The sequence below is a fragment of the Centroberyx gerrardi genome, chromosome 18 (genome assembly GCF_048128805.1).
Source record: "Centroberyx gerrardi isolate f3 chromosome 18, fCenGer3.hap1.cur.20231027, whole genome shotgun sequence".
Taxonomy (NCBI): Eukaryota; Metazoa; Chordata; class Actinopteri; order Beryciformes; family Berycidae; genus Centroberyx; species Centroberyx gerrardi.
In genome coordinates this window covers 4,486,288-4,505,000 of record NC_136014.1, presented here as the reverse complement: position 1 = coordinate 4,505,000, position 18,713 = coordinate 4,486,288, and the positions used below count along the sequence as shown (strand labels likewise).

Here is an 18,713-nt window from a genome sequence, read left to right as displayed (position 1 = left end):
ACCAGGTCTCCTATAAATACTCTAAGGTAGGCTGATCTAATGAGTGAGTGAATGAATCCTAATTATGCATCGTCAGCTACTCTCTGAGGTGTCATTTCATCAAAGAGTGGCCACTGAAATAGGATGAATGAGCAGAACACAAGATCTACTAGCTCAGTGCTGTTACATGCTCGCCAGCTGCAACTTTAAAGCTAACAATGAACAATCAAACCAGCATACTCTTAGCATGGCCTACTATGCAACACTACATCCTCAACAAAGGAATAAGCCCACTTACAACAAAGAAGTCCAACAAATAATATGCAAAAGCTAAATCAGTTGATAAATGGCACGACTTCCCTTATTAGGAAACCAGGGAACTTGAGCCAAACGCTTCCACACGCAAATTGAATTGTACAGAAATGTGAAATGGAAAAAGGAATCCTCCAATGCAACTGCAGTGAAAACTAGTGTCAGCAGGAGCAGTAACTTACAGGTCTATAAAGGTTACTACCACAGGTATTTCAGACACGGCAGTTCAACAAGGACCTAATGAAAATACTACAATCTCATGCTCTTTTCAGACAGCAGTCAAATCAGATTTGTTTTTTAAATCTGTTTGTGCTGGAAGAACCACCATGATCTAATTTGTTTACCGTAATTATACCAAGGTATCACAATTAATTTGACAATGACATATTGATTTTTGAAAATGCTACCTGCAACTCGTCCGTTTTTTCGGAACTGAAAATCAGATTCAGATTCAAATCTTTTTCTGTCCACATTGTAATTTAACGCATTTCTGACCACCTACAAATGAGGTTTAAATTTGATCTGAAAAGATTGCATTCCATGTGTTGTTTTGCTGTTCAGACTTAATTAAACTCCAACTTGTTTCAGGTATGAGAAAAAAATGGATTTCATCTACCTGTCTGCACATAGCTTTAGCCTCATCAGCACATGGAGATGCAAGTTATCCCATATGATTCAATGTCTGTGCTAACTCACCTTTGTCTCTAATTCCCCAGGTCAACATGGATGAAGAGGGGGGCGAAGAGGAGATGGAGTGGCTCATGGAGGAGCTGGAGGCTCCTCCTGCGTCCTCCTCGTCCTCCTCCCACTGCGGCAAAAGCAACCACGGCAACGGCCACATCACCACCAAGCCGGTGAACACAGACGGCCTGCGCTCCTTCGCACTGGACGAGCAGGACGACGACAGCGAGGACGAGGTGCTGAGCGTCCCGGGGGTGCGCGTGGTCAAGTCCTCCGGACCTCCCAGGAGCACCTCGGGCCACCGCAGCGCCTTCCTGCAGGTGAGGCTCATCTCTCCTTCACCAGTCCCATGTTATTGCTATTTTGTGGCGATATTCAAAATCTTTGATCATTTTGATGCCAAAGAATTACAAAAATGACGACCAAAATTACTTACCATTAGTATTGGCAGTGTTTCCCCTGGAATTCTATTGTTATCATGGTGGGAATAGCCTCTGAAACAGACCATCATGGGATGTAAGCCATCATGGGACACTAAAACTCTCCATAGAAAGCCAGACTAATGAAATTCCTTTAGGTAGGTTAGCAGCTCCTTTAGGCAGGTCATTGTGTTACACCCCTGAAGCTGCTGAGTAAAACCATATCCTCACCTCCATCATATCAACGGTGTACGGCTTTGACTGGCCAATGTTCAATGTTAATAAAAGGCTTGGGCCGATATTCAATATTATCGAATATCGCGATATTTCGCGGATATCGCGATATTTTCCACGGTATCAAATATCTAGTTCCTACTCGTCATAGAATTCCTGAAATAACACGGGAAGTTTTAGAAGTGTATTCCAGGGAATTTGATAAATTCTCAGGGGAAGTTGGGGAATAGAATAGAATTTTACAATTGGCTCACTTTTCCCCCGACTGAAGTCGAAACCAGACTGTTCACCCCTTATAAAAACAGCATTAACAAGCCAGGAAGGACGAACATTTTTAGGTCATGACAGCAGTCTAACCTGGTTTAAAGTTTTGTTGATTTTCACTTGATACAGCATGAAGAAATAACATATTGTACAGGTAAAAACCAAGACTTGTAAAACTCAATGACAGCAAAAGACTCAACAAAGTCCCTCGTTACTTTGTCCCTTTTCAGGAGGAGAGCGACGAGGACCTGGTCGGTCTCCTGGACGAGTCGGACCGGAAGAGGAAGAGCAGCAAACCGCGCTCGGCCGGCCGCCACCACGCTAACAACACGGCAGCCAATAGGAAACGGGACGAGGACGACAGTGACGAGGACCTACTCAGGGTGTGAGCTCACTTCCCTCCCTCCCTCTTCCACCGTCCAATCAGAACTATTCTCTCTCAGTGAATGTCTCCATAGCAGCGACGACGACGACGAAATAGCAACAACGACCACCTGTTGAAAGCAGAAACCCCCTCCCCTCCTTTGGGACTTTTTGTTGGACTGCACCTTTACCTGGCCTCCTCAGTTCTCCATCCAGTCCACTGACTGCAGACTACACTGAAGTAAAAACTGTCAGCGTTAGCACACGGTGTGTTGATATTTATTGAAGGCTGAATATTTAAACCGTAACTCCGGCCGTGTTCAACCTTGACCCTATTCACCCAAATCTTTCTATCATTTCGATTGATTCTGAAATCTCGCCAACTGCTTCAAATCCAGTCCGAATGGGCCGATGGACACTCCAAAAATCAACCCCAAAAGCACCGAAAGAGCTTTTCAACATGTTGATCCAGGTCGAAAACGGCGGTGTTAAGTTCAAAATAATCTGTTCCGTGGACTTAGGCGGTCGAGGTATTAGCTTCTGTTGTTTCTAAAGGGAATGAGGACACCATTTGTCTTTCTTGCTGTTTACAGTTGCTCCAATAGCAGATCTTTCTCTTTCTTTCCCCTTGAGAAGAAAGTGCGATGCCTTCCTGACGATGAACTTAGTTTGCATTCTCATCACTAGACAGATTGATTTTTGTCTCGCTTTGATCAACGAACGATGATGTACATAGATGATAATGTTCTATAATATGGACTTTTTATGTTTGTTGTTGTCTTCACTGGTGAATTGCGCACTCTTTTGTTTTTGTTTTTTATGATTATTTAACTGCTGTCCTAGCTGATTAGCGGTGTGCGTCTCTGTTCTGTTAACTGTGCAATGAACGAACTCAAGATGGCCTTATGATGTATGAATGGATAGTTGACGAGAACGGAGGTTCTAAGTTATGAAACCTTAGCTGTGCATATCAGTTGGACACGAGGAGCTGTTAGGTTGTCCCTCTCCCACCAAAGCCATATTTGTACAACCACCACTGGCGCTGATGTATAGAAGTTATCATGTCATTTTTTCCATTTGCGCACGCATACATCACAGGCTCAGTTTTGGAATTCCGCTCTACGCTTTGGGAAGCTGCCATGTCAAAAAGTGTGATTTTTAACTCGGTAAAGCCAAGTTTTTTGTAGTGCCGAAACTCGCCCATTTTTAGCCAAACGCATGTGATAATAGGACGGAAAAGACAGAAATGAGACACAGTGACATGAATGTATGTGGATTGCAGCCAGTTCACTTTAGCAATTGAACTCATTGCAAAGGAGCAGAGAGGGCAGAGATATTTGCTAGAGTTCGTATTTCTCGAATGTCATCATTTTGCGAATGTTCACATTCTTTTTTTTCTGACTGCAGTGTTCCCACATAATGCAGTTTGGCCTACACAGTAGAACCGTCACAGAGTATTAGGGTGTGATCACGCCTACAGTTTGTTTTCTTCAGTCTGAACCATAGTGGAAAAGTTTACTATGTCACATGGACTCACAAGTAGCTTGTTGATTGGATAGAGATTTTGGTAGCAGGCGGAGTCAAAACAAATCTGATTCCAGTCCCTGTAGCTTTAGCTTAACATGATGGACTTTTTGCTGTAACTTCCCTTCTCTGGTGTTCATGCTAGTTAAGAACACATGAAGAAATAGCTGAGTATGAGCATCAGTCCAGACTGCGGTTTGCCCTCGCTTCATTGTTATTCTAGGCTTTCCAAGCATGAGGAAATACTGGCTATCAGATGTCACCATCCGTCTCCTTATATACTCATAACCCTTGCGTTTTGGTGTTGTTTTCCGCAGTTCCGTACACTTCTCTTGGAAGAAGACTGAGACTCACATTTTCAGGCATGTCATTGCGGTTATTTGGTGCCACCAGAGTTCGAATGGCATTGTTCTCACCTGGCCAAACAAACCGAACTAAAGGAGTAAAGGCTCCAGAGTCCAAATAAACGTCTCCAAGCATGCTTGGTGCAAACATTTCTTAGTTGCTGGTGACACATCTTGATTCTTTTGAATAGTTTTGAATAGAGTAATTCCTTATTTTGTATTGATTTGATACCCAAAAAACTGCACTCTATCCTAGACTACATATTTATTCCATTGTGTACATTTATTGCATTGTCTGAGGTACGAAACAAAGGGGAAAGTAGGTAGATTCACCGATGTGATTTGACCGAATTCAGGGACAATCCACAGCAATTATTGTGAGATGGTGAAGATCAAGATCATACGAGCGCTCATGGAAAACCTTATTTTAAACCTCTCAGTGTGATGTCATCGCTAAAATCAGGCTTTAGCCATATGCACTCAGTCCAAAAATAAAAACAATGTTTCACCATTCAGGGTATTTCTAAAGCTTTGTACACAAGATTTGTTAAACAAGAGAAGAGTTTTTCTAAGACACCACTCCTCCTACAAGACAAACAAAAAAGCGAAGACTCGTTTTGCTAGCGGGAACATCCATAGTCTTAAGTGGATGAGTTTAGTTTGTCCATAATTAAGAAACTCCAACATCTTGCTGTCCCTTTGCTCTAGGTATTGGTAACTTCTCCACCTGATTTTTTTTTCATATCTGGGAATTAAAGTGGTACCAGATCCGGAAAATAGACATCAGTGTTTAGGTGTGTGTTAATAAATTAAGCATTGTTCACATCTTGCTCTAAAATCTGACTTGATCATATTCTGTGTTCACTTAAAAACGTGAATGTGCAATGATCATATCACTTTAGCTAATGATCTGAACCCGTGGAATGTTTTATTCAATTTAACATAATACTAATGAGAGCATGCAGAATGTGGTGATAGTGTATGGTCATCAGGGCAGGGTCCTAAAGAATAGTGAAATCAGTGCAATTACTTGAGACAAATGGCTCCCAGTGCAATGTCAGAAATAGATATTTAATGTTGAAAAGTTCAAGATTCTGCAGTTTAGGAAATCAACCCACATGCTGACAGAGGAATTAAAGTGGTAATCCGCGCGATTCTCAATTTTCCTTGGATTTTCTGTTGATGCAGTTTGAGTTTCTCTTTTCTTTGTCTGTTCAGTCACGGTGGCTATCGCTGCTCATGCTAACTACCCAGTTCTTCTGTTTATTCCAAACAAACTGGACACGTAAAACGCATCACTTTCTGTGCGCCAGAGGATTTTTCCCAGAAAAGACCTTCCAGACACCGGCTGTTTAGAACAGCAAAACTGGATATAGGTTGAATCACTAGCAAAAGGGATATTTATTTACATGAAAATGTCGCAGATCACTACTTTAACCTCATAATTCATACTGATTCTCTTTCAGCATGTGGAGTTCTTTGCCTAAATTAGCCTCAAATGTTGCCATGAAAATGCCGCACTTCAAATCTCTGCCCTTTTTTTTAAAAAGCGGTCTAAACGGAGGTAAAGGCTTCTATCAACATTCGGCACTTTGCGACGAGAAGTGCCACTATGTCTCCTCAGGGGAGACGAGTCGATGACAGAGAAGCGGACGATCGTGTTGGGCGTGTGAACGATAACTTTGTTGCTCATCGTCGCATAATGTCTATCTCTGCTGTATTAAGCACCAAAGTATGTGCAGCTCATCTGCATGGTACTGTACTGAAACTCCTCTTTCTCCTGCTCTTTTTTTGTCGTTGCTGGGTTAAGGCGAAAGTATAATACTCATAAATTTTCAATCGCCTTCCTCATTGAATGTCTGTGAGCGGTGTTGAAGTAGTGACACAAAAAAAAAAGAGCATGAGAACTTTTCTGTGATGAGTCAGTACTATGGGAGGTGATCATTATGTTTTAGTTGGTGTAAGTTATGTTCTCTGAAATGTTTTACAGCTTTTTGCCTGTTTTCCTATTTAAAGAAAATGTCGATGTAAAAATATTGCATTATTTGAATAAATAAGAGATCAGCTGTTGATCGTTGTTGTGGTTTCATTGTAACTACAGAATGAGTGACTCATGGACAAGAATGTAATTGCATACATACTGAACATCACGTGTTCCAGTATGTAGTTACTATACATAGTTATTGTTCAGTAGGTTAAATCAAACAAGCGTTGTTTGAATGATGTTCTCTGTCCTTTACAAGAATTCAACAGACTTATTGTAATGGGATTTACAAATGTTGCAATCCTTTATGTCATTTTTTTTTCACTTTAACTCCTAATTTTGGAATCTAGTTGAGATAGTTCACTGATGACAAACACACTGAAGAAGATGGTGTTCTTCAGTGTGTTTGTTGAAAACAATTAGCTGATATTCCCTTTACTGAAAAGACCAGCATTCAGATCGTTGTCAGATACCTTTAAAGTAGACCTGTGTTGGACCTATGCCTACAGATGGTACTGATTGACAGCTTGACTCTGTGTGTGTGTGTGTGTGTGTGAGAGAGAGAGAGTGTGTAAAAGTACCTGTGTCCATGTCAGTGCATGCATGTGTGTGTTAACTGTGCCAAATGAAGAAGAGAAGGGAGGGCGTCAAGTGTGTTACTACTTGTGACGTCTGAATACGTGATAACAAACGTGTTTTAACGCTCTGCTGCTCAGCCTGTAGTGTGACACCAACGCATTCGTGTGGACCTTTGCTCCATCTTGCCCTGTTAAAAACCCAAATCGACAAACACCTCACTGGACACGCTGTCGAGGGACGCTCAACATCCTCGCTGGTGAGGCTGTAGACAAATTTACAAGACTGTTTGACAGCGGCCACGGTTATTCGTCGAGAGAAAACTCGCATCCGAACGCAGCCATGACCACCTTCGACGACATCTTGGAGGAAGCCGGCAAGTTCGGCCGCTGCCAGAAGCGCATCTTCGCCCTGCTGTGTATGGTGTCCATGCCGTGGGCCGGGGTGTACGTGGGCATCGTGTTCCAGGGTTTCACCCCGGATCACTGGTGTCGGGACCCCGGGGTGGCGGAGAGGAGGCGGGCCTGCGGCTGGAGCCTGGCGGACAGTCGCAGGCTGACGCTGCCCCTGGTCAACAGCTCCGGAGTGCTGCAACACAGCAGCTGTGAGCAGTACGAGGTGGACTGGAACACCACCGCACTCACCTGTGACTCTGTGGAACTGGACCTCAGCAAAACGCCCACGACGGCCTGCAGAGACGGCTGGGAGTACGACTATGAGGGAAGGCAGTCCTTTGTTACTGAGGTAAGATGAGATGCAACAAGATGGAACTTCCCTGTTTGGGGAAATTAAAAAAAAAAAAAATTAAAGACAGGTAATAAAAGATATAAAAAGTGAAAGTGCATTAAAATCATATTTAAAAAGATAAAGATATAAAAGATAAAAAATAAAAAATAAATACATTTATAACAAATAATTTACAATAAAATAAATACAATAAAATAAAATACAAAGAATTGTGGGGTTATATAAACCGATGCAGCCAAAAATGCAGCTGTAATAGGATGCAGCAAGGAAGAATAGAATATAAATAAGTAGGCTATAGCAAATGGCAGGTATTACAGAAAACATAACTGATAATTCCAACATTCATACATTTTAAGTGGAAATGTATGAATAATAACTATGAAAAAATATACGTTACAGCATAACGAGGGTGTGCAAAACAACAGCATTTGAACATGCTGGGAAAAATGAAGATATGTACAATATCAAATCAAAATGAAATGTATGCACTATGAGAAATTATGAAAAATAATATATTCAAGAGGGAGAGAGTATGGGAATATAAAAAAAAGAAGGGAATTTCCAGTATAGATTCATGATGTACAAAATGTACATCATCTACAGAAAGCCATACATATGTAGGCAGAGTGTCTAGATGTATAAAAACGATTCACCTTATCAAATATATTCAATTTACACATGTAGATAACCTGCAGAACATGCAGATTTGGATATGTGCATTATCAGCTGTTCACATTAACAAAAGTCCAGATGGAAGAACCAAATGTACAGAAAAGTGACAATGTGCAAGAGGCATGTGCATTGTTGCCTGTTCTCATAAGGAACTCTTTCTTTTTATTTATTTAAAGATTGAGGAACTACAAAAATGTTTATTAATTTTAACTTAGAATTAGCCAGATAGAGGACATATTTACTACAGTATATGGCGAAATACTTACAAACTTAATTCCCTCAATGTTGCCAAAAATGAAAGAAATGTTGAAAATATTTCATATATGAAAGGATAGTAGTTGACCCAAGTTGACACAAGTTCTTAAAGCAATATTCCACTTAGTTTTAACATGGGGTTTATTTGTGGTATATTTCTGGTTTTCATGGTGGTCAAGTGCCAAATAACCCTCATGTTAAAACCCTCATGAATATTGCTTTAAGAAAGACAAAAAATCTCAAAAATAAGAGACGAATGTAACTAACTGTGTGTGTGTGTGTGTGTGTGTGTGTTGGTTGCAGTTTGACCTGGTGTGTTCCGATAGCTGGCTGGTGGATATGTACCAAGCCACTCTCAATGTGGGCTTCCTGGTTGGGAGCATCGCTATTGGCTACCTGGCCGACAGGTAAGGCTCTGATTGGTTAGTGTTGTTTCCTGGTCGGCAGGTGAGATGTGAGAGTATGGATGCGGTCAATTGAATTGAACTGATCAGGTGTTCTCTAACATTTGTAAGTCCTGAATGATGGACTTTCCCACCGGCACATGAACGTAGCATAATAGTTATCGCTTAATTGCCTAGATTATGGGGTAGATTGTGCCACAGATCATTTTGTCCCATAGAAAGGTGAATTTCAAAAGCAAAATTATTGATGATTTCGATGAGACAGACTATATACAGTATATAGTGGTACAGATAAACAATATAGTGAGTGAAATGAGCTTATGAATGAAAATATGAAATATTTCCACCCCGTGTATGCTAGGAAAGGCTCCAATCCCCCACATCCCTGAAATGGATTAAAGGTGCTATGTGTATGATTTTAGCATCAATAAATAATTTCCACATTGATTTTGACATTTGTGTAGTTACCATAAAACAAGACCATCACTGAGAAGATTTTACACTGTGTGTCATCAGGTCGGATTTGGCAGGAAATCGGCTCGATTGCTCTATGGCACAAAGGGAAATTGCTTTACGGCACAAAACAGGAAGAGGGCGCTGTTCTTCCAGCGGAAACAGAGCTAAAGCTTTCACAGTTTCTGGTGATGGAAGATGGTGGAAAGAATGAAAGGCTGACGGAAAAAATCACTTCCAACATGTTTATCCTCTTCAGTAAAGACAAAGACGCCAGGAAGGGGGAGGGAGGGAAGACAAGGAGCAACGGGGTTTATGGGAAATGGGGGCTTAATTTTGAGACACACTAGCACTAACAATACCACTAGCATGAGATAGAGGTGACCAATCGTCTCCACCATGGTCTCATTTATTTACGGTAATCATACCAAGGTATCACAATTCATTTGACAAAGACAGATTGATGCTACCTGATTGATTGACAATGCTACATATAGCACCAAAACTGAGAGAATGAATACATGAATGAATGATGGAGAGATTAGACCATTGAAAGACAGTCAGTTTGTCTCTTGTTCGTTCCTCTCTCCGTCTGCAGGTTTGGCAGGAAGATGAGTTTCCTGATGTCCAACCTGCTGAACGGCATCGCAGGGATCCTGGTGGCCGTGGCTCCTAACTATGTGTCTTTGCTAGTATTCAGAACTCTCTATGGCTTTGGTGTGAAAGGAGGCTGGGTGGCTGGATATGTTTTGAGTAAGGACACCATGATTTAACCTTAAGCAAAGAATGTCTTTCTTGGCCAAAAAAAGTCAATGCTTTTGAAAACATTTTTTATCGTCTTTAAACTCTTCAAAATAAGGGAAGTAGCATGAATATTGATTTGAAAATGACAAAGATGAACAGATCAATCTTGCCAAGGGACTTTCAAGGATCTCCCAAACAAACCTATCTCAAGCATTAAAGCAATATTCCACTTAGTTTTAACATGGGGGTTATTCAGCACTTGACCACTATGAAAACGCCGAGTTTGTAACGTTCAGATTTTTACTTCCCATTCATTTGAATGAGGCCATGAAAATAGCCTGAAAACTGACATTGAACACGTTGGTGAACAGATTCAACAACAGATCCTGCTGCTGTGATTTTCAACTGACTGTTGGTCCAACGTTTCAGAACATAATTTCAACAAATAGCATTTTTATTGATAGAAGAGAACATAGCGGAGGGATACCATTTAGGAGAGCTAGTTCCTGTGTGGGAGACCGGATCTGCTTTTATTTTTAAATACTAATTTTAGGTTTTCAGTCTATTTTTGTGGCCTCATTCAAATTAATGGGAAGTAAAAATCTGAATGCTACAAACTCGTCCAGCTGCATCCAATCTGGGTGATTAGTTTATATTCTGGTTTTCAAGGCGGTCAAGTGCCAAATAACCCCCATGTTAAAACTAAGTGGAATATTGCTTTAAATGAGCACCCAAATTGCTGTGGTCTATTTCCATTTAGTGATTGATTTTTTTTGCTGGTGATCCACTCTCAATTTTAACACCTTTCTTCTTCTCCTCTCTCTCAGTCACAGAGATAGTGGGGGTGGAGTACAGGAGGACAGTAGGCGTACTCTACCAGATGTTCTTCAGCGTTGGCATCCTCCTCCTCCCTCTCCTCGCCTACTTCATCACTGACTGGCGCTGGCTGCAGGTGGTCATCACCGTCCCCTACATCATCTTCCTGTCCTACTATTGGTATGGAAACACCCTCTTTCTTTATGTATTTTATGCTTTATTCAGAAACAGATTTTTTTTAATGACAGGGAATTTACTTTTTGTAATGATTTTGAAAAACAAAAACAGCTTACATTAGGCAACTTTGTACGTTAGTGGCCCCAAATGGCAGTGAGAGGTAACTGTTTGAAATAAATAGGGCAGATCTATGGTGTCGATTTTTATGTAAGCATCTTGCCTAATGCTGCTTTCAGTTAAAAACCACATAACTATAATTTTGGTTTGGTTTTTACTTTAATTGAATGCTCACATGGTCATTTATTTGGTGAGTGAGTTTCATGACTCTTGAAAATCTGTTAAAGCCCCATTGTAAATATGCTTCTCTTCATTCCTGAAAAACTCTGTTTTCACAGATGCCACTACAAAACCAAACCCCTTAATTTGAAATGTCCTTAATTCCTCCATTACATAAACATTAATTATCCATTAAAAATAACATGGCTTTAAAAAAGTAAGGTTAGTATCATAGGTTTATAAGGGATTTATTCATGGGTTGGTTCATGGAGATCCTAGAAATTAAGGGATTTGTTTATGCCTTTTGTGCAGGTTTACAGAGTTATTAATGGAAAAGTTCCTGTCTCCCTGAATTTTACATTAAATTATAAAGTAAGCAGTCAAACATTAAGGGGTGTTTGATGGGGTCTCCTCCATTAATAACTCCCATAACTCATTTTAAGGGGATTTTGCATGAATTAAGGGGTGAATTGTGTACTGTAAATGTAAGGGTATTTTAAGGGATTACTGGTTCATAGAGTGTGTTGTTTTTCCCCCCAAAAGCATTAATAAACAGCAACGTCATTTCCCATTTCCCACCATCTTCTTTGATAAACACCAAACCAACAAGGCTCATATAGTGCAAACACACGGATCATCTGAATAAAGCAGATACAGAAATAAGAAAAAAAATCTCCGGATGACGTGTGTGTGCAGAAGTTCCTCCTCACCTCGATACTCTGTCTTCAAGGTTCAAAAGATATACAAAGATTCTAGAGGATTAGATCTACAATATATAACATCCAGTTTGTTGGCTCGGCTTCATGGAAATTCTCAATTTGCAGGTTCATCCCGGAATCTCCAAGGTGGCTTCTCTCTCAGAACAATTCCACCAAGGCTGTGGAGATCACTGAGGCCATGGCCAAGGAGAACAAGATGACTCTCTCCAAGAACATTGAGGTAGCTGGTTGTTTAAGCAGGGACAGGCACTAAGGCAGTGATTCTCAAACTTTTTCATATGAAGGACCCCTAGTTTAGTCCACATTAGAGTCACAGACCCCCATTTGATGAGATTTTGTCTCTCGGACCCAAATCTGTGAATATTTTTATTGTTAGATATGATATTGTCCAGAATTCCATGACTATCTGTATTGTAGGTAGAGAGATAACAGTGAAACTATGATCAAAACAGTTGTTCTTCTACATTCTCTATTTGTGTTAACTTCCTGTAAATTAAATAACTGTGAAGTTTAATAATTCTTCAATTTGCCAGGGATCCCCTGGAACCCCCTCAAGGACCCTTCATGCTTCATGCAGACCATACCGGTGTTTATGCATGTTTTAGCCCATTTACTACAATTCACGTATACTTTACTACTGACCACTTTCCAAAGCATACCATACTTTTTTAGACGTTTGAATGACTTTTTCCTACCTTTTCTAGGTAGTCATTCATTTCCATTGATTTCAGTACAACACAGTTCAGAGATACTTTATCGTTGCGTGGTAAATTAGATTAATCTGCAACATTAGATTTGCTATTGCATATGCTTAAGCTAAGGTAGGCACAGAGTAGGAACTTCCATCAAAGATGATGTTGCATGGATGCGCTCACATTCTTACATACGCATGACATGGAGCTGAATTTTCAGCCATTTAGCCACACCTCTCGGCCAGCCACAGGATCCCATGACTGCCCCCTTGAGTGTGACAAAGAATGCACTGAATTCCCTGATTGCACCACAAGGCATCTTGTGGCGGGTCTTTGATATTATCATAACACAACAGAAGTTCCAATGGCTATATTTGCTTCAAATCTCAATAGATCTCTTTAAAATAATGTCGAATTTCAAGTGGATTCATTACTGTGTCATGATTTGACCATGTTATGACCATGTCAATTAAACCTTTCATGCAAATTTTTAAAAAGAAGATAGTTTAATAACTTGGCCATTTCTGGACGAAGCCCTTAGCTTTTTGCAAACTAAATAAGGCATACCCAATTAATTTACTTGCCAAATTGTGTGTAATTTCATGTCATTCTCACTCTTCATGAGAAGAAGATTTTAAAAAGTTTTCCAAACATTTATGACGGACATGGGTCGTAGAGGCAAAAAAATTCTGCATGTACAGATACATATCTGTAGCAAGTTTCACATCTCTATGACTTACGGAGCAGCAGGGCTGAGCCTTAGGCTTTGAGGGTTTATTATAGCAATCAGTACCATTGTTTGTGTCCAGGTTATGAGTCAGCAGGAGTATCTATACCAAATTAGAAAAAAAAAGATATCCTATCCCTAGAAACATAATAGATTACCACAGCTGATGCTGTGGTAAAAAAATACATAATGGGGAGATACAAATAAGAAACACAATCTAGAGAAAAGAAGTGAAAAGAAAAACAAATTAATATGGAAATCTATGCTAAATCATTTTAATTAGGAACTCACAATCTATGTTTGATTCTTTAGACTCTGAAAGATGATAACGCTGACTCCACCACTGCCTCCTTCATGGACCTGGTCAGAACTCCAAAAATGAGAAAACACACTTTGATCCTCAGCTATAACTGGTGAGTTTCAGCAAATATTTTTCCAACATGAGTAATGCTTACTTATAATGCAAAGTTGTTTGGTATTCATTTGGCAAATATAGTGCAGGAATAGTGGAAAGATAAAGGTTACCTATCATGCCATATGACTGTAAATTGTTGTATTAGTTTGTCGACAGAGACTAATTGCCTACTATTCTTCAAACAAATGACAACTAGCTTAGCGCTAGTTACAGCTGACAGTAGCCACTTTTAACACTTACAAGCAAAAGCACACAAAACAATAGCGCCACGTTTTCAAGTTTTGAAAAGTCACCTGAAAATCTAAGAATAAAAAATTCACCAATAATAGCTCACTACTACTTAACTATTGTTATACGGTTAGCATACACTTAGCAAGGCCTACTACGCTAATATTACATCCTCAATAAAAGATTAAGCCCATGTACAACAAAGAAGTCCAACAAACAATATGCAAAACCTAAATTATTAAACAATTGTAAAATGACATGACACCTTATCAGAATACCAGGAAATTAATCTACTAGCCAAACGCTTCCACAAGCAATTTGAATTGTAGAGAAATGTGAAATGGACAAAGCAATCTTCCAATGCACTTACAGGCCATAAGCTGGTCTATAAAGGTTACTACCACAGATATTTCAGACATGGTGATACCTGATGAAGGTTGGTTGACTGAAACATTGTGTCATTAATACATTTCTCTGCAAGTGTGGACAGTGTGTGGGACTTCAAGTAGACATGGTAGTTCAACAAGGACCTAATGAAAATACTACAGTCTCTTGGCAAGAGCATGTAAATATATGTGTCCTTCTGGCAAGCATACAAATAACATAATTTGCTTTAATTTTGTGTTATCAATCATTTTTTCAGATGGTGGTCATCTCATTTTGGAAAACTCTGCAATGAAAGACTCTTTGACATTTGTCCATCCATTTCTTGGCCAGCCACTACCATTCCTCTCTCTGCTCCCTCCAGGTTCACCAGTGCTGTGGTCTACCAGGGTTTGATCATGAGGCTGGGCATCCTGGGAGGAAACGTCTACATTGACTTCCTGATCTCTGGCCTGGTGGAGTTCCCCGCTGCCTTCCTCATCCTCTTCACCATCGAGCGCATCGGCCGGCGATATCCCTTCGCCGCCGCCAACATCGTCGCCGGAGCCTCCTGCTTCATCACTGCCTTCATTCCAGAGAGTGAGTCTAAGTGGGGCATTGAGACTTGACAAGAAAATGACTGATGTGGGTCAAAGATTTGCCTTTTTGTTTTGTCTCAGGGACTCCTGACAGAACCTTTATTCTTTATTCAGATCCTATTCTTTATCCAGGAAGATCCCAGTCAAAATATTTTTTAGCAGAATTGACAACACGCGGCAGATAGACAGTATAACAATGGTAAACATTAATAGACAGATATTACAACACAATATCATTTCTAAAAATTCGACAGGTATGAGACATTCCATAAAAGTGAGCTATACTTGATAAACAAAACACGGAGGATACAAAACATATTAAAGTCAATTGGTTAGTCAGATGCTTATCAGATGCCTAACGAAACTTTTTTTTTTTTATAATTTGACGTTACTAACTATGAATAAAAACATGTAAAAACGTACATGATGTGACGTCAAGATATTTCCAGTGCAGCTACAATGGAGTTTGACAGCAGCGATCTAAATAATCAACAGTAAGCTTCAGGTTTTGGTGTCAGTCCCTCAGAATCAAAGAGCGAGGGCTTCTTTCTAGAGCCGCCATTTTGCACCAAAGTTCAACAATCATACAGGGAGAAATCCAGTGTAGAAGGGGCAGATAACCAATTTCTCCAGAAACTGTGGCCTCAATAGACCAGAATGCAATGTAGCAAGCCACAAGACATGTTGTCTTTTGAGTAAGGGGCGTGGCCGCAATCATAGAAAATGCCCCAATGTTCACAACTTGCTATAGCTAGCTAGTTGGCTATGTTGGGAAATGTAGGAAATGGGTATACCAAAAAATATAATACTTCATCACAAAATAACTCCTGGAATGCACTGAACATCACAATTTGATATCTAACACCTGTAAATAAGATGCAAGCGATTCACTTTTGTAAAACTTTTTTGAACTAACTGTTCCTCTCTTTTCTCTCAGGTATGTTCTGGTTTAAGACGGTGGTGGCCTGTATTGGTCGGCTGGGTATCACCATGGCCTTTGAGATGGTGGTGTTTGTTAACACTGAGCTCTACCCTACCTTTGTCAGGTGAGATGGTTTTCTGGGTACCACTCTAAGTATTAGATTTAGTTTGTTATAAAGCCGGTCTTTTAAGATACAATATTCAACTCTTCTCCTTGAGGCAGGAAGTGTATGGTTAGTCCCGCCCTCCTCCCACTCATTGGTCAAGTTCACACCCCAAACACTTGTCACTTATTATTATTACTTGAAAGTACAGAAGCTAACCCAGTCTTCTTCTGTTATGTAGGAACCTGGGAGTGTCAGTGTGTTCTACTCTGTGTGATGTTGGAGGCATCGTCGCTCCCTTCCTGCTCTACAGACTGGCTGTCATCTGGCTGGAGCTGCCCCTCATCATCTTCGGTGGGTTTCACATTATTATGGGGTGAGACCATTTGGTGCAGTCTGTGCGGCAGCTGGCTTTCAAGGCCCTCTGTGGAGCTCTCAACCCATGTACTAAATAGCTGAGACACCGTAAGCCATTGAAATTCCAATTCGTTCCAAAATGCTATATGTCCATTCTGTAAAAACGAAAAATTTTACCTGATGTTCTTCCTCAATTCATAGATAATGATATTCTCTTCATGTTGATATTTTGTAAGTAAGGTACAAAATAAGCTAATAACTTCCATAACACTCAATAGTTATACTGTGATACAAGCAATTATGTTGTCAAAATATTTTAAGTTTTTAAATGGTGGATATCTCATTTTGGAATGCACTCCAATTAGACGACACGATGCGCTGAATATACAGTATATGACAATCTGAAAGGGAAAATCAGATTTCTGTATACTGGATACGTATTTTATTGTATTGTTGGTGGTAACAATCTGTTGTGCTGTTTGAACAGGATCTCTGGCATTCCTGGCTGGTGGTTTGGTGCTGCTGCTGCCTGAGACCAGAGGCGTGCCGCTGCCCGACACCATCGATGACATCGAGTTCCCAGAAAGGTGAGCATTCTCGGCTGATTCCTGATTCCGCTAGAGACTCAGAGAAAGAAAATAAAACATGCAGCTCTTTATCAGACAATCAAGTGTCTTTTGCACAAATCATTGTCTGTGCATGTGTATATGCATATGCATGTGCACGTGTACAGTATGTGTATGTATAAGGGATGGGATGATATGCTTATCTCATGATACGATTCGATAAGCAATACGGGCTTCACAATTCAATCGCGTTAAATGACGTATGATGAAGTCTGACTGTTCAGAATTATGTTAATTTCTGAGCCACAAATCTTTCTAGCAATGGCATTGGCTTGCTAGAATGTAAACAACAATTTAAAAATGTCATTATAAAGTGACAATAATGTAATTTGGATGGAGAGCTTGTGAAATTGTGATGGTCAAACCGTCTCATTTGTGATTATTACAGCAAAATAAAATGGAGCTAATATCGAAATTCCTTTTTTTGCCCCACGATACGTATTGTCACATTTTTGTATTGCGATACATTGATTTTCGATCGTCCCATCCCTAGCATGTCTATATGTAATTTTTCACATATTGTCTTCCTCATCCTCTCATATCCCTCTCATTGTTATATCTTGCATATAAGTAGATATTTTTTATACATTATTTTTTTTTATATTTGTGCTCAGGGCCAAGGAGAACGCTGCGCTGAAGAACCAACAACTGGCCAACCTGTTGCCCACCAGCAACGTAACGACCAACAAAGATCCAGCTACTGTCTGATTTCCTCATGTGCCCTTTGGGAAAACTGTAACCAAAGTATTTATTTATGTTGTTTCAAGAGTGTTGCATATTTGTTATTTTAAAAACACTAATAATGATGTTGTTGAGATATTATGGGAAATAGGCTCCTCCCTTGATTTTTGTTTTCAACTATGTGGCCTGACTGTCTCTGCTTATGTTTCCAATGTTTGGCTATGGCTCTTATCACCTACTAAAAAAAAGGTGTTTTAGATGAATCTGCTGTAATGTTTCTCTGTTAGTGATATTGATGTCGGATGTGTTATTGGGGTAAGAATACTTTTATTAGTACGGTCAGCAGATTGAGAGGCTGTGGTGTGTTGTCGTGGACTGATGTGCCATCAAGGGAGTTTAAATTATTAAAGAGTTTTCTTCTAACACAGCTTGCACTCATTTTGTTTTCATTAAAAAAAAACACAAAAAAAAACAGGACATTTAATAGGATTTGCCTTTACTTGACCAGGTTTGCTGGTTGAAAAGCTACCATTCACAGCAGAGGTTGGAGAGAGAGAGAGAGAGAGAGAGAGTGTAAAATGACATACCCAAAATGAATCAGGAATAGCTCCTCACCCATAAGGCCTATATGCATGGTTCTGGCCTCCTTTGATAGGTAACAACTATTCCAGAGTAAATGGAGATGCAATAAAGGAAAAAATAAGATTTTCATCCTTGCCTAGTATCTAAAGGACAGTTAGCTTGTGACCAAGCCAACTTTGCTTGAGTCCCAAGTCAAGTCACAAGTCTACTGTATATGTAGATTACCAAGTCAAGTCCAAGTCATTAATATCAAGTCTCAAGTCTAAATGTAGAACACCAAGTCCAGTATCAATTTAATATCTTAAAGAGATTTTAAATTTAGTTGTCTGACTGGTCTTTCAATCTAAGTCATTTACACAAACACAAGATCTTTTGTCACGACTTTAGAAACCATTTCAAGTCATCAAAGTACAAGTCAAGTCCCAAGTCACCAGAACCCAAGTCAAGTCAAGTCTCTAGCAATTAAAATTCTGAC

At 39.9% G+C, this 18,713-nt stretch overlaps 2 protein-coding genes across 2 annotated transcripts in view; both read left to right on the top strand.

Annotated features, from left to right (window-relative positions):
* Positions 1-6,190, top strand: part of igf2r (insulin-like growth factor 2 receptor) — a 55,414-nt gene extending 49,224 nt beyond the window's left edge. The window contains exons 49-51 of the mRNA XM_071906842.2: positions 1-26; positions 1,008-1,292; positions 2,120-6,190. The exon at positions 1-26 is cut by the window's left edge and continues 44 nt beyond it. Of these exons, the coding sequence (XP_071762943.2) occupies positions 1-26; positions 1,008-1,292; positions 2,120-2,278 (470 nt within the window). The 3' untranslated portion in view covers positions 2,279-6,190. The remainder of the gene's footprint in view (positions 27-1,007; positions 1,293-2,119) is intronic.
* Positions 6,191-7,022: 832 nt separating this feature from the next.
* LOC139917675 (solute carrier family 22 member 2-like) lies at positions 7,023-18,041 on the top strand. The gene is made up of 11 exons (XM_071906846.2): positions 7,023-7,424; positions 8,658-8,761; positions 9,810-9,964; positions 10,783-10,951; positions 12,049-12,163; positions 13,675-13,775; positions 14,754-14,968; positions 15,905-16,013; positions 16,234-16,346; positions 16,837-16,936; positions 17,590-18,041. Exons 1-11 carry the CDS (start codon positions 7,023-7,025, stop codon positions 17,681-17,683), a joined length of 1,677 nt encoding a protein of 558 aa, XP_071762947.1. The 3' UTR covers positions 17,684-18,041.
* The last annotated feature ends 672 nt before the right edge of the window (positions 18,042-18,713 follow it).

Coding starts and splice junctions, on each gene's coding strand:
- LOC139917675 (XM_071906846.2), top strand. CDS start 7,023: ATGACCACCTTCGACGACATCTTGGAGGAAGCCGGCAAGTTCGGCCGC. Junction 9,965..10,782: donor GGTGGCTGGATATGTTTTGA/GTAAGGACACCA, acceptor CCTCTCTCTCAG/TCACAGAGATAGTGGGGGTG. Junction 16,937..17,589: donor GACATCGAGTTCCCAGAAAG/GTGAGCATTCTC, acceptor ATTTGTGCTCAG/GGCCAAGGAGAACGCTGCGC.